Source organism: Rattus rattus, chromosome 3 (genome assembly GCF_011064425.1).
Source record: "Rattus rattus isolate New Zealand chromosome 3, Rrattus_CSIRO_v1, whole genome shotgun sequence".
NCBI lineage: Eukaryota > Metazoa > Chordata > Mammalia > Rodentia > Muridae > Rattus > Rattus rattus.
In genome coordinates, this window is record NC_046156.1 from 77,285,011 (window position 1) to 77,300,459 (window position 15,449).

Consider the following 15,449-nt stretch of genomic DNA (forward strand, 5'->3'; position numbering starts at 1 on the left):
CTACTTCTTATTGCTCTTATTTTTCTTTTGCTTTTACTTTAAAGTTTATACAAATTTTATATTCAACGATGTCACTGTATAAAAGTTAATTTAGTGAACATCTCTAAAATTATATAAATAAAATATGTCATTAAATAATAAATGTGCCTTGTGTAATACAGCACTTAGGCTAGTAAACCTCAAATGTACAACACAAGCATATGAACTTATGGAAATAAAGTAAATTAAGATAGAGTTCATCATAATTTGTTATGGGTAATAGTGATTTGTAGCTGTTCACAATTGCTATAAACCTGATAATTTAGTAACATATGGATCATATGCTTTAATCATATTACATGACCCAGTGCTGTTATGTTATGCTTGTTAGAACTGGATTCAATCAGTATCATTGGTAACAATACTATTTTTACAATATAGGCTTCCAATACTTAATGGTAAGGTATATCATTTTAGCATATGCTGGCATTAGTTTAAAAGATTTATTGTGCAATTTACTTCATGAATGTGATAGTGATGGCCAAATTAAATATCACAAATATTTTAACTGCTGATAAAACTAAATTTCTATAGAATAATAAAAACGTATCAGAAATTTATTTCATAATGAACTTACTATTTGCTTGATTATATTATTTTCATGCAGACATGCACTGTATTTCCTTTAATCCATTCAACCTTCCTTTTATGCTTTCCCCTTTCTCGTAAATGTGTCCATGTGCTAGAAATACCAGGATCTGCCTCCTGGTTTGCTTTGTCATATTCAAATAATGGCATGGTTTAATCCAGTTTAAAACTTTCTTCTTCTAAAATAAACAAACACACCAAGAACTTTTGTGTATCTTTAAAAGGTTTTCCATAATTGCAAAGAGGGTTCAGGGTTTTTTAGAGCTTGCTGTTCTCCTGGAGAACCAAGTTCACGTCCTAGAATCTGTTTGTGGCAGTTCACAAATAGCTTTGGATCTCCACCTTCAGAGGATGCAAAACAGTCTTTGGACTACGATGGGCACTTGCAGACAAGTGGAAATATATATATCTATATCTTAAAGGAACTATAATTTTAAAGATTTGTTTTATGATTTTTGTACTGAATTTTATCAATATTTAAACCTTTATAAATTAAATTATAGCTATTGCAGTTTTGCATATCGAATCTCATATGTCTAAATGCTTCATTCATGAAAGTAATTTGCTGTGAAATTTAACCCATTAAGAATGTTCTTATAAAGTGACAGAATGGTAAACTTTCTACAGGAACTCCCAATATAAGAATTGCAAACCGTTCTATGGATTTTAGCACAGGGAACATAGTAGGAGAGACATCCTATACCAATGGATGTGGAGCTCATTGTGACAGGCATTTTGAAGAGGTCTTTCACAGCTTTGGCAGTATTTTGACACAGAGTTGCAAATAAAGAGAAAGCAATCATTAAGTGGCACTAACATGAGTAGGCATCCAGTTTTAGAACTAATGTACTTCTAAAATAAACACTCTCTTCAAGAATCTTAAATTTTGTTTTATAATATTAAACTTAAACAAATATATTAACTCTTGTTAACATAAAAGGCCATCTTTTTGCCAGCTTGTGGTGGTACACACTTTTAATCCCAGCACTTAGGCAACAGAGGCAGGGAAATCACTGTTTATTTGAGGCTAGTTTGGTCTACAATGTGAGTGCCAGGACAGCCAAAAGTACACACTGCAACTCTCTCAAAACACCATTTTTAAAAATTGTTGAATGTATTTAATTTATATGTTATTGTAATAATCTTACATTGTCAACTGTAACAATGTGACATTGAAAAAGGAAAGTACAGATAACACACATATTCACAGCATGTTTAATATATTTATACTACAATAAACTACTGTAATATATCTATATATCATGCTTCACCATGATCCATTAGTTGTATTCACCCTGCTTCTTACTAAAAATCTGGCCAGATGTAATGTAATTTTTGCTTGGATTTATGTAGCCAGTAGCTTCAACACTCCCTACAGCCAACAGCTTGTTCTTCATGTACTTTAACCCTGAAGGTGAGTCTTTGCCAGTTGAGCACTGCTGGGAATGAATATGTGAAAAGCATTTGCCAAATGCAAGATGTTTTCTTATAAATAGCATATGCCTTTTGTCTAAATCTACACATGCACTTCACATTGTCGTCTCCTAATTCCTGTTACAAGACCACACATTCACCCATGACTCACCCATTGAATCTTAGTTACCATACTGTAAATGTCATAAAAAGTCAGGGAGTCTGCTTTTGCAATTCAATTTCTTACTGGAAAAAAAGAACCACAAAGGGAACATAGAAGCTGTAGAAACCATATCCAGTGGATAGGTATGCCCTAGTTGAGGGATGGGACCACCCACTCACCTCAAAAATATTAATACAGAATTTCTCCTGTCAATAGGAAATGCAGGGACAAAGAGTGGAGCAGAGACTGAAGAAAAGGCCATCCAGAGACTGCCCCACCTAGGGAATGGTCCATCTGTAGACACAAAACCCAGGTACTATTGCTGATGCCAAGAAGTGCTACTGGCAGGAGCCTGGTATAGCTGTTCCCTGTGAGACTAATTCAGATGCCGATGTACACAGCCAAACATCGGACATCCAATGGAGGAGGTTAGGTCAATAACTGTAGGATGTGAAGGGTTTGCAACCCCATAGGAATAACAATAATATCAACCAACCAGATCCCTCAAAATTCCCAGGGACTAAACTATCAACCAAAGAGTAAACATGGGGTGACCCATGGCCCCAGCTGGATATGTTGCAGAAGACAACGTTATTTGACATCACTGGGAGGGGAGCGCCTTGGTCCTGAGGAGGCTCTATCCAGGGTAACAGAATGCTAGGGCTCTAAGGCAGGAGTGGGTGGATAGATAGGGGATGCACCCCCAGAGAGGCAGTGGGAGGGGGAAGAAGTCGGGGGCTTGTTGAGGGGAAATGGGGAAAGCAGATAACAGTTGAAATGTAAATAAATGTAATAATCAATAAAAATGAAAAAGAAAAGCTTACAGTGGGGTTTGCTGAAAAAAATAAAGCTCCGTGGCTCAAAAAAATTAAAGTTGAAAGTCATTACTGAGTTGTGGCCCATCTGATGCTTTTCTTGAATTATTCTCTCAACTCCGTCATGATGTTAGAAAATGACCTATGAGGAAACTGTGATTGATAGTACTATGACTGTCCTATCATGTATAAAATAGCTACAGGGACATCACTAAACAAAGTATGTATTGTGCGATTTATTGAACAACTAAATCTTCCTTCAACGTTATACTCTAAGTAGAAGCTCCATACTTCACTGCAACTTTCAGAAAGGAAGCTGTAGATGAACACCCAGCCATCTTCACTGTCAGTTCTTAAATGGGAATTGGTGGCACTTGCAGCTCTGGATTTAACTCTTTCCAAAACATAGGTGACTTTATGGAGTGGAAAAAATCTGACCTTTTCTAAAATATTTCTGTATCCACACTAAAGAAAAATATGTTGGTTTTGAAAGATCAGAGTTTACTATTCTTAGATGTGAAAATAAATAATTCAAGTATGTTTTTGTGTCAATAAACACCTTTATGTATTCATGTCATCTATAACTACATGTATTTTATATTTATATGCATCTTTCAGTATAAAAACTCTGATTTCATTAGTCACTGGATTTTCCAGGTTTTTATTTAAAATGAAAACTTGCTAACAATTATCTAGAAACTATTTTGAGAAAGTTGACATGAGTCAGAAGAATGCTCCTATGTGCTTACCAGTTTGATAAGAACATCATTAATCACATATCTCTGTGTGTGCATGAATATATATATATATATATGTATATGTGTGTGTGTGTGTGTGTGTGTGTGTATCAAGCAAAACTTCTTAGCTTCCTAATGCTTATTTCCCACTATAATAGAAGAACAAAATGCTTAAAGTGGACAAGTGACAGGTTCAAATCACAAAACTGTCAGGCGACCAACCCTGTTCTATTACAAAAAATATTCTTTTCGATTATACCAGTCATTTGTCATGTGTGTGTATCTGTTTGTGTGTGTGTACTGCGTGTGTGTGTGTGTGTGTGTGTGTGTGTTGTCACTTCTAAAAGGAAATATTGCTTTGAAATTGCTTTTGGAAAAGTTATTATTTTTCTTGTAAAAACAAGAAGTAAAAAAAAAGTGTTGTGACTGTCAGGTTCTTTGGCGTTCTATAAAACACATGTCCAAGTGGAAATGTCTGTCTCTAAATTCCTAAGAAGAACCAGAAGTAAACCTTAAAGGGATAACCAAAAATCATCTATTTCCATAACATAGCCTTTACATAAGTTCAGCTCTCCTTTGCTGTTCAGAATTTTAGAATGGCACTCAGTACTTAAAACACCACTAGGACCTCAGAGACCTATTACTTAAAGATGAATAAAATTCTAGTTTAGACACACTGAGGCTTAGTTTACATTCTTCTCTAATAGTGAATATTAATTCATAACCACTTTCTAAAATCAATATTTTTATTTCAACCTCATGAATGTGGCATTTAAAAAATTAGAATAATGATGTAAAATATTTCATGAATACAATCATAAATAGCAAATAAAAGGCAAGTTTTTAGTTCCTTATACTTAAGTTTTAAGAAAAAAAAACAAGTTAAAGTTCTAATTAGAAGGGAAAATAAAAGGAATAAATAAATTATTGTCTTTGTTTCTGTTAGCAAGTTGGCTTTCATTTTTACTTTTTTGCTTTCAAACTTTGCTCCTTAAATATATCCTTATCGTAATGAATGCTGCGCCCAGAAAAGCGATAGAAAAAGTTGTACTAATTGACGGCTGTCTGTAGCCTCCATGTTCTCCCATACTCACCTGAGACCAGAGATGTAACAGTGAGTAACAAAAATCTTCTGAGATCTTCCTTACTTCATCGTAATTAGGCTCAGAGAAATATACCCCAAACAAGAGGTACAAACATCAGGAAGTGAGAGTCAGAGATTGATCAATGAGCAGGAGTGACAACCTGTTCAAGTCACGACGCTGCCACACTAGGTCAGTGTGAGCTGAAATTCCTGAGCCTTTGCCCAGAGTTCACTTAATAAAAAAATTCTCATCTATAACAAACACATATGTGCTGCTTTAAGCATTCCTTTGCTCTATCCATTGTCATGACACAATGGGATGAATAAAATTAATAATACTGCATCCCATATCACAGAATAATGATAAATGTAATCAGGAAAAATTATAGGGTGTTTAATTTGAAGGATCCTCTAATTAGACTGAGTGTATCACAATCCCAAAAAAGAAGAATTTTATCATCCATTGAATCATAAATATGTACAGGTGTGTACATGGGAAATAGCTTTGACTATTTAGCACACTTATCCATATAGCACACTTATCCATATGGCACTTGCTATGCGGACAAAGAATTGTTACTACAATAGACACTGGGACAGGGAGGATCTGTTGCAGAGGAGGTCACAACACAGCTGCTGCTTCAAAGGCTGCTATGCCACTGTTAGATCTAGAAAGAGGCGAAGTTAAAACCACAAATAAACACACTGATGATTATGTGAGGGCTTTAGATTTCACAAACTGTTTGGGAAAGGGATTTTACAAGGATTTAAATTCCTGCATGAGCACACAGGAAGTCAGGGTCTGGAAGATCTTATGTACACTGCTGTTCTGATGCTGGGGCTTCAGGGAAAACCGCACCTGCTTTCAAACATCATCCAAACTATTTTGAGTATTTTAAGATTACCATTCTTCCCGAATACAGAAATTGTTTGTTTTTATGTTCTGTGTATGTTGCAAAGAGCAAAGGACAAAACCATTAAATGGTGTGTGTGTGTGTGTGTGTGTGTGTGTGTGTGTGTGTGTGTGTGTTGGGGGTGGGGCTCAATACATACGTGTCTTTCTAGCAGAATCTTCCACAAAAAGAGACGAGATGTCTTCATCCACACCGGCTTCATTCCTAGCAATGCACGTGTATGCTCCTGTATCTTCATAACGCACATTGCTTATGTGGACCTCACTGCCATTTGCTGGGAACAGAAGGCAAATGCAACTTGTAAACTATGGTCTCAGCTTTGGTACAGTGCATTCCGATTACACAGCCAAGCAGCTCACTGAGCTTGTTCTAATTAAACTGTTTTCCTTCTCGCTTCCATACTTTGGAGATGTGCCAAATTGCTCCAGCAGCTCTCAAGTGTTTGTACATTGTTTCATCAGTCTAAGAACAAGATCTCTGTACATTTTATATCATTAACTTTTTCTATTTTACCCATGCAATATTTCATATAAATAACTATCATCCTATATGTATTTGGAGTTAAAACCCAATGTTTAAGCAAAGCTTTTCAAGAACTAATAACAGCAAGACCATTCACCTAAAAGAACACATGTGAAAATGTGTCATGAATTGAGTGAATTCTATATGCAAGTCAAGTTTCATTAAGGAAGTTTACAGTGTATTACTGTCATTAAGAAACTTTATTATATATTTAGAAATATTAAAGAAAGAGGGCATTGAGATAAAATCACAATAGTCTGAAATATCACCTTTAAAATAAATTATGATTTAGAAATATAATCATTTTAAGTATGAAATAAAATTGAAAAATCTTGGAGAGAGGATACTTTAATCTAATCCTTTGAAAGATAAGTTGAATTTCCCAACAGCAAAACCAAGGTGCAATTAATCATGCACAACATGCTAGCAAAAATGCTAAGAAACTTCACATATCTTATTTAATAATCTATTTAAGTGATATTTAATTATGAGATGAGTCTGAGATTTGCAGAATGAATTCATACAGGTCACTCAAATGGAACTGTTTGATTTTTATGAAACCACACACTTCTCCAGCTGTGTTCTACTGCTGTCAAGAGTTGTGATATTTCTTTGTACTGTTTCATTTTTATAGAAATATCTCTCTGGTGTCTTATATCTATGTTCCTCATTTCTCAGCCACAAGAACTGCAATACAAGCTTACAAGTCAAGTGAATAGCAATTAAATTGGTGTGGTTGAGTCAGAGAGAAAAGTGGTTGGTTGAGACAGGATTGCTGAGAAGAGGTGGGGATGACTTCCCCACCCCCCAAAAAACGATCAGAAAATGTACTTGAACGAAAAATGCCCCCATAGAGGTGCCTATGTTTGAGCACTGGTCCCCAGAAAGTGGCACTGATTGGGAAGTTTGTGGAATCTTTTGAAGGTAGTATCTCTCTAGGGGCAATGGGTCAATTGGAAGAAGCCACGATGCTTCATAAAACAGACCATTCAGTTCCTCACTGCCAAAGTCAGACACTCTCCTTCCACCGTGCCGTTGTTGCTAACATGCAATGTATCCCTCCATGTTGAAGACAGAATAAACCCTTTATCCTTACACTGCTTTTGTCAGCTACTCAGTCCTAACAATGAGGCAAGAAACTAATTATAGAAAGAATGACTGGCTTAAAATGTCTATCTGAGAGAATGAGATGAATAATACCACCACTTGCCTATAGATACACTGCCCAAAACCAATGAGTGGAAAGTGATTCCCAAAGGAAGAAGTGATACTGAGCTTTACCTCTATTTCACATTATTTACTAATTGTAACTTTTTCCTTTATTATCTTTAGTTTTGTGTTTTTAACTGTTCGATTGTTCTTTAGCTGATCACTCCTCTAAACAGACTTTCTTTCTCTGCCCATACTCTCCTTTTTCTCTAGTGTTCCTCATACCTGTGACCAATAACCCTTTTCTTTTATTCATTTACCCTTATCCACTTACCCCCAATTTTCCATCTCCTCATTGACTCTTAATAAGGAATAGCCTATAAATCTATTGAATGCTCAGAAAATCTGTAGGATTTTTACTGTATATTATTTGGCTTTGCTGATTTTCCTAGAATTTTTAATATTTACCATTAGTTTATTTATTTGAGAATTCTGAGACTTATTTTCTTTTTCTTAGTGTTTCTGTGTGTGTGTGTGTGTGTGTGTGTGTGTGTGTGTGTGTGTGTGTGTGTGTGTAAGCACTTGGAGCTTAAATTATCCTCTCGAAACTACCTGGTTCTTCTCCTATTATTTTAATTTAATTACAAGAATTTTCAGTTTGACCTGCAATTTACTCAGTAACCCAGGGATCTTCCACAGAATATTACTTAGTGTCCAAGTGAAGGTACATTTTTTTTGTGATTTCTCCTGTTGACTTCCAGTTATACTCTAATCTGATAAGAGACAAGGAATTATTACAATTTTTATAAGGCTTGCCTCATGAACTAGAATGTGATAAATCTTAAAGAAGCTTACATGGGTCACTGAGAAGAGTATATATTTCACATTAGGTAAGACACTATGTAGAGAGCTATAAATTCAGTTGACCTATGGTATAGTTAAACTCTCCTGTTTCTTTGCAGACTTCTATTTATTGAGGAACTATCTGAAGAAACAAGTAGAATGTTGAAGTCTTCAAATTTTGTCTGTCATTGAAAGCAAATGGCTTTGTTTTCTTAAATATGAAGTAAATAGAAATAATCAGAAAGTCATTCTTAAATGTCCTGTTCTCAATAAATCAGTAAGGACACTCAGAGCCATCAAAGGGAACTGGTTCCCATGTCCTTCTCAAAGAAAATGTTGCGTCTTTCAAGATAAAATCCCTGCTTCTCTCCTGACGTTTATGGTCCCTATGTACTGTTACCTCTTTCCTGTCCTGACTCTCTAGAATATGTCCCTTATACTAATTTTTCTTAGGCCTTTTTCTTTTGCCAAAGTATGGAATGGAAAATAGGAATTGCTACATTCTCATCTCTAATCTCACCAAAGAGAATGTTATTGATGCTTCTTTTCAAAACACCATCACCTCAAGCTGATGACCCAGCATTGGGATGCATTGCAAGTTTCTCCTCTGAGCCTTCAATGTTTCTAGCACTACTGAACATGTTTCTCATTTTAATTTTTCTCTTTTTTTTCTTCTGTGGTGTCCCTGGGTCTCTTGATTCTTTGATGAATTTTACTTTTCTATTCTCTTGTATGCTGATAAAATGTTTGTGCTATGGTAAGATTTTATTATCCTTCATTCATGTATTATCCTATAGTGCATAGTTATGCAGTACATACATAGACTTTGGTCTAACATACAAATGGGAAACAACATATCTGAATGAATGAATGAATGATTGAATAAATAATGAAATAACTACAGTATTGAATTAATGCAGTAAACTATATTATCAATAAAACACTAATAGTTTCTTTATCTTAGGTTGTCCTTCCTCTTATCTAATATTTATACATATTCTCTAAAACTACTTATTTTTATTTATTTTTAACACTGAAAATAGCTATTTTGTCTGAGATTCCATTTTTATGTTTCAGTCTGGAATAAAGAACTCGTAACAGTTATCTTTCTGAAATTTATAGAAGAAGACAGATACAAGTATGTATAAAATAGGTTACTATCACAAGTGGGCAAAATAGGGAGGGAGTGAAGGATGTTTGGACATTTTTAATTCTATTTCTATAAATCTCTTAAGCCTTTTGTCGCTAGGCTACAGATAAGATATGTAATCAGTAAGCATAATTTCATAGTCTAGTTTTTGATGTAAACAGGTAAGGGGTCTCTAGACCCTGACCGTTCAGGGCAAATTTCTGATGATGACAAGTGAGTATCACTGCTTCATAAAGCTCTGACCCAAATGTCCAGTTTTCTCCACACCTTTGTACCTGATGTGGACAGATGAGCAGTTCCCAGACAATAGAACCCTTGTCTACACTTCAACTCAACCAACTTGAGATGTGAATGTTGCAGTGCAGAAATGAAGACACCATGAACAGCTATGAAATGTGATTTCCAAAATTTACTAATCCTCTAGTAAGTGTTTAAGCAGAAAACTTCAACAGAATGAAGCATGTAGAAAACAGTATTGGGCTTGGAAGGAACAGTAAATGAATTGGATCACTCAGTGAAGGTCAATGATATATTTATAAAAATACATTAAACAAACAATATAGAGCTTTAGAAAACCATGGGAAAAGTTAGACTTTTGATTGTTGACATAGGAGAACACGATAGCAAATGTATGCAATGTTTTTCATAAAAAATGAAAAAAAATTGTCCAAACCTACATAAAGAAATGGTTTTCTACATAAAAACAGGTCAGAGCGCGCCAAATAAATGGGACCAGAGAGTAAGGTTTCCATCACATATTATGGATACAATATTAAAGCCATAGATGTATAAAAGGGTATTGAATGCTGCAAGAGAGGGATATCAAGCCAATTATAAATGCAGTCCCATCAGAGTAACACCAGATTATTGGACAGAAACCTTTTAAGCCAGAAGGGGGCTGAAAAGATGTATTTTAAGTTTTAAAAGGCTACAACTGCTAAACCAGACTATTATATTCAGAAAATTACCCAGTAAATTAATGGGAAAATAAAAATAAAACAAAAAGCAGCAATAACAAAAACTTTCCATGGTTTAAGAAAAAGCAGATTTAATGCATTTTTACCCACGATGTCAGCCCTAGTTTTCCAGAGAATGCTAGAAGTGATACTTCAATCTGAAGAGGTTGATAAACACACTCAAGATGTCACAGGGAGCAAAGAAACAATTGCACAACAATTAATCAAAAGAGTTATATAATTAAACAGTTTACTTATCATCACCATAATGGCGCCCGATATTAATTTCTATGACAAGCCTATTATTTACAACAATAAACATTAGAAAATTATATCAGTTTTGTTGTAGATGCAGCCATGTTTTACTACTCCCAAGAGTTGCTCCACTAAGTCATTCTCTCACATTTGCTCTGTCTTGAATTTTTTTTCTAACTTTTTCTATTTTACTAAAATAGATCTGCACACTTGTTTAATGAGAAGAATATAAGAAACAGGCACCTTGAAGCGTGAGCTGTTTGGAGAGCTTTGGTGTAATATCGATTCCATTCTTCAGCCACCCAAGCTGAGGGTCCGGTATGCCCTCTGCATGGCACCTCAGGCTTGCAGTTACCCCAGGTTCTCTGGCCTGACTCTCTGGATACACTCGGATGACTGGAGGGACTGATTGGAAGAGGAAACAAAAAACATGGGTAAGTAATCAGAATTTACCATTTGCTTTGCGAAATGAAGAAAAAAATTTAAGTTGCTTCCTTATGAATTATATATTCTCATTAGTGTGTATAACTAGTTTCCTGGTATAATTATCTACTAAAATGTCCCAGGGTTTTTGGATGAAAGGTAATTCTGAGCCTATGTAAAGAAAAACATAATTCAAACATGATATATCATGGTTCAAAAACTTTTATAAAATCTTGAAAATTAATATTGAAATAGACTACCACTTACCAACTAAAGGATGGCATTAATTAAATTAACATTTAAAATGCATTATAAAGAATTAAAACCTTATGGATTGAGTTATTTGAATAAATAATTATATAATTAGAAAGAAATACTTTTCCTTACAACAGTATGTTTAGAAATTAATAAAATTTTATACATAACAGTATACTGAACCCAAACTGTTACCAATGAATTTTGTTTAAAGCATGCAATATGTTACATGAACCACAACAAAACAATATTCAAAAGACTTAAAGTAAATGAAATGCATAATATATTCATGAATAAAAGCATATGGTTGGTAAAATGAAATCATATGTAAGCTCCCCTTCAATAAACTTTTAAATTCAGTTTTGTATAGAAATGTAATAGATAATGCTCAGATCCATGAAGAGTTAAAAGAGACCCCAAGTGAGCAAATATTCTCAAACAGTAGGATGAAAGCTAAAGGGACCCCACGTTGGTCGTTAGAACCATGAGATACTGACATGAGGACAGTCACAGAGAACTGTGGAGCATAGTTGAAAGCACAGGAATAACCAGAACACTAGTATGGTCACCTGATATTTCACATGGTGCCTAAACATTGTCCAGTATGACTGTTAATCCATCAGGAACATGAACTCGAATTCCTTCTTTATGATATATTTAAATTATATATACATATATAATGTAAGATATATGTTTATATAATTTGAACCAGGTTAAATTATAGCTCTAATATACAAATCAAACATAAGTCCTACTTCATAAAATATTTAAATTATATATTAATATAGTATATTATACATATAGTCATTTGAATCAAGTTAAATCATAGTTCTAAATGTACAAATCTAGCAATAAAAATCTTAAGAAACAAGCCTTAAAACAGAAGTCCAAAAGTAAAATTACGGACTATTTTGTTCAGTATATGGACTGAACAGATTATATTTTGGAAATTATATGTACATACATAAGCATATACATATTCAATAACAATGAAAGAAAAAGCTGGTGATAAATTTGAAGAAAAGTGGAAAAGAGTATGAAGGGAGAGATATGATTAAATTATAATCACAAAAATAATACTACTAAAATGAAAATGGTGTCAAAATGGAATAGAAAACATAACTGATTATATATCATTGGAGTTGATAAAAATGTCATAGCTATGACCCCCATAATCACAAGCACCAACACAAAATAAATAACTTAAACCTCATCACAGTACATTATCAAGGAAGATGAAGAGGGCATTGGAAAATATGACTCAGTGGCTAAGACCACTGGTGGCAATAGTAAAAGACTTGGGTAAACTTGACAGCATTGACATGGTGGTTCACGATCACCCAATTCCAGTTTAGGGAATCTGACACTCTCATCTGACCTCAATGTCAATTAAACACACACATGGTATATGTGCATACATAGAGGGGGAAAATTCATGCACATAAAGTAAATAAATTTGTAGCAATAAGAAAGAATGTAAATAGGGGTTGGGATTTAGCTCAGTGGTAGAGCGCTTGCCTAGCAAACGCAAGGCCCTGGGTTCGGTCCCCAGCTCCGAAAAAAAAAAAAAGATAAAGAAAGAATGTAAATAAAATAAGATAGGTAGGAGACCACTTTATTGTTTAATATGTTGGTCACGCAAGCAGGGACTTGAGTGTCATTGCCAGAATACACATTAATACAACATCTCCTATAGAGTTGCAAGTTTGTTATCTGAGTAACTAAGAAAAAAAAATTGATGATCCTTGCACTCACTGGACATCCAGCCTAGCTTGTAAAGTACAGCCAGTGAAATGCACTATCCCAGAAAGGGACTAGGAGCTCCACAGGAAAACCAACAGAGTTAACTTATCTGGATCCTTGGGGCTCTCAGACACTGAACCATCAAACAAAGAGCATACAAGGGTTGACCAAAACTCTACCTCTGCATGTGTGCACATATGTAGTACAAGTGAAACTAAGTCTTCATGTGGGTCAAAATAACTAGAAACAAGCTATCCCAAAAGCTGTTACCTGCCCCTAGGAGATATGTATATATATCTCCTGTGGTGGGAGGATACCCAGGGATTGCCACCCTTTCAGAGGAGATGCCAGGGGACATGGGAGAAGGGTTGTGGCAGTGACTGAATAGGAGAGGGGAAGTGAGCAGGATATAAACTAAATAAGTAAAGAAATAAGTAATTAAGTAAATAAATAAATAAAATAAAAGATGTAGCCTTGATGGTCATAGAATGTCACTGAGGGTAGACTTAGGGTTTGTAACCTTGCCCCACTTCTCACTCACTCTCTTTGATTCCTGTATGCAGCTGAAAATGATTAGTTTTCTTCTTCCTGCCACACACTGCCCTGCCTTTTTCACCATTATGGACCCTCAGTCTAGAACCATAAGCAAAATTAAATCTTTCTTCTACAAGCTTGTTTTGTCGATGTATTTTATTATAACATCACTAAGAAACCAATTTGGACTTGCTTTGTTCCATCCAGTATTTCCTCATTATTGTCCCATGCCTGGCTATTGGAATAGGGAGGTAATTCTATTTCATTGTTTATTTGTTTGTTTGTTGTAATTTGCTGTTTGATTTTATAGGTGCCCATAATGGCCTTAATTCTCAAAAGAGTATTTCAACTTTGGATTTTGAGAAATGTTGACACTATTAAACACCACCGAGCTTTGGAATAAATACATTTTCATTATGAGCATGAGGTTTTGGATATTTACATTTACAAAATCTGATAGTTTTAATTTCATAATGTCATCTAAGTAATTTTATGTTATCACACAATATATAACTAGTATGTGGATTAGACATGTTATATGAAGGAATATATGCACATACATATGTATATAAGTATATGTGTACAATACAAATTATTATAAAATAATATATGAAAATTTTTTAGTTATTTTGATCCCTTATTGTTTATTTTTATTATTATTTTATTTACATTGCCCCCTCCGACCCCCCTACCCACAGTTCCTCATCCCACTCTTCTTCCTTCTTGCCTATGACAGGGCCTTTCCCATCACTACCAGAAATACATGAATTGTTAATTAGGACAGTTTTGGGCATATCAGAGAGGATGGATGGAGGGAATGGAAATGAGAACTATTCTAATTAAATTATGTCCCCCCCCAAAAAAGTAGAGGGAAATGTCCTAGAGGGGCTCATGTATTTTCGCACTTAGTCCCACTTGTTGGCCTGGGATGTCATGGAACCTTAGTTGTCTGCATCCTTGCTGGTGGAAGTATGTTATCAGGGTCATAATTTAAGAGTTTTGCCTCACACAACTTGCAGGTTACTCTCTCTGCTTTGTGCTTGAGGTTAAGGATAAGAAATTTATGTTTCCTGCTCCTGTCATTTGTTCTCATGCCTTCTATGACATTGTGAACTCAAATAAACAGACACACAAAAATAAGCTGTTTTATAAGTCTTGATAATAATATATTATCACAACCAAAAAATAACTAAGATAGCTTATATGCTTTGTGTTTAATAGGTTGTGTGTGCCTTAATCTCAAAAATCCTGTTATCACAAATTTAAGATTCTCCTTAGCAATCTGGACCAAGTTTAATTTCATGGATGGCACCTCATTTAAGTGCTCTGCTGCTAATAAAAATCTGATTGTACAGGGAAAAGAGCATGCTTCTAGATCTACTGACACTATAAACGCCATGTAAATTAGATGATAGTTTAGGTAACAAGGTCCAGACGGTAGGTACCCTGATTAATCTTGAATTCTTAGTTCTTTTTCTAGTGATGCTTTAACAATCTAACACTAGGCCATCAGCAGCAGTAATAAAGATAAAACAGGGTTGAGAGAAGACCTAAGAAAGTTCTGTAGGCTGCAGGCTGTAGGCTGGACTGTCTTGGTACTGCCTTTAGCATTCATAAAGATGGGAACCTCATAGACATCCAAAGCTATAACCACAGCAAATTTACTGTATCCCATCTCCTCCTGCAATATAATTCAAAAACCATAACCTAGGCATGTTTGGAAGGTAGGGCCTAGTTATGTTTTTCCCAATCTATTACAACATTAATAATTTGTCTTGATATATCAATTACATACTTCAAGACCTTCATGTTACTTTTACCCTAGTCTCATTTGCATACTTAAATCTGTCTCCTATACCACCGAGT

The 15,449-nt window shown here is 34.8% G+C and overlaps 1 protein-coding gene across 1 annotated transcript in view; it reads right to left on the reverse strand.

Moving 5' to 3' along the window:
• Positions 1-15,449, reverse strand: part of Fstl5 (follistatin like 5) — a 586,654-nt gene that overhangs the window by 106,734 nt on the left and 464,471 nt on the right. The window contains exons 5-6 of the mRNA XM_032896952.1: positions 10,872-11,033; positions 5,893-6,027 (exon numbers count right to left, since the gene is read on the reverse strand). Coding sequence (XP_032752843.1) covers positions 5,893-6,027; positions 10,872-11,033 — 297 coding nt within the window. The remainder of the gene's footprint in view (positions 1-5,892; positions 6,028-10,871; positions 11,034-15,449) is intronic.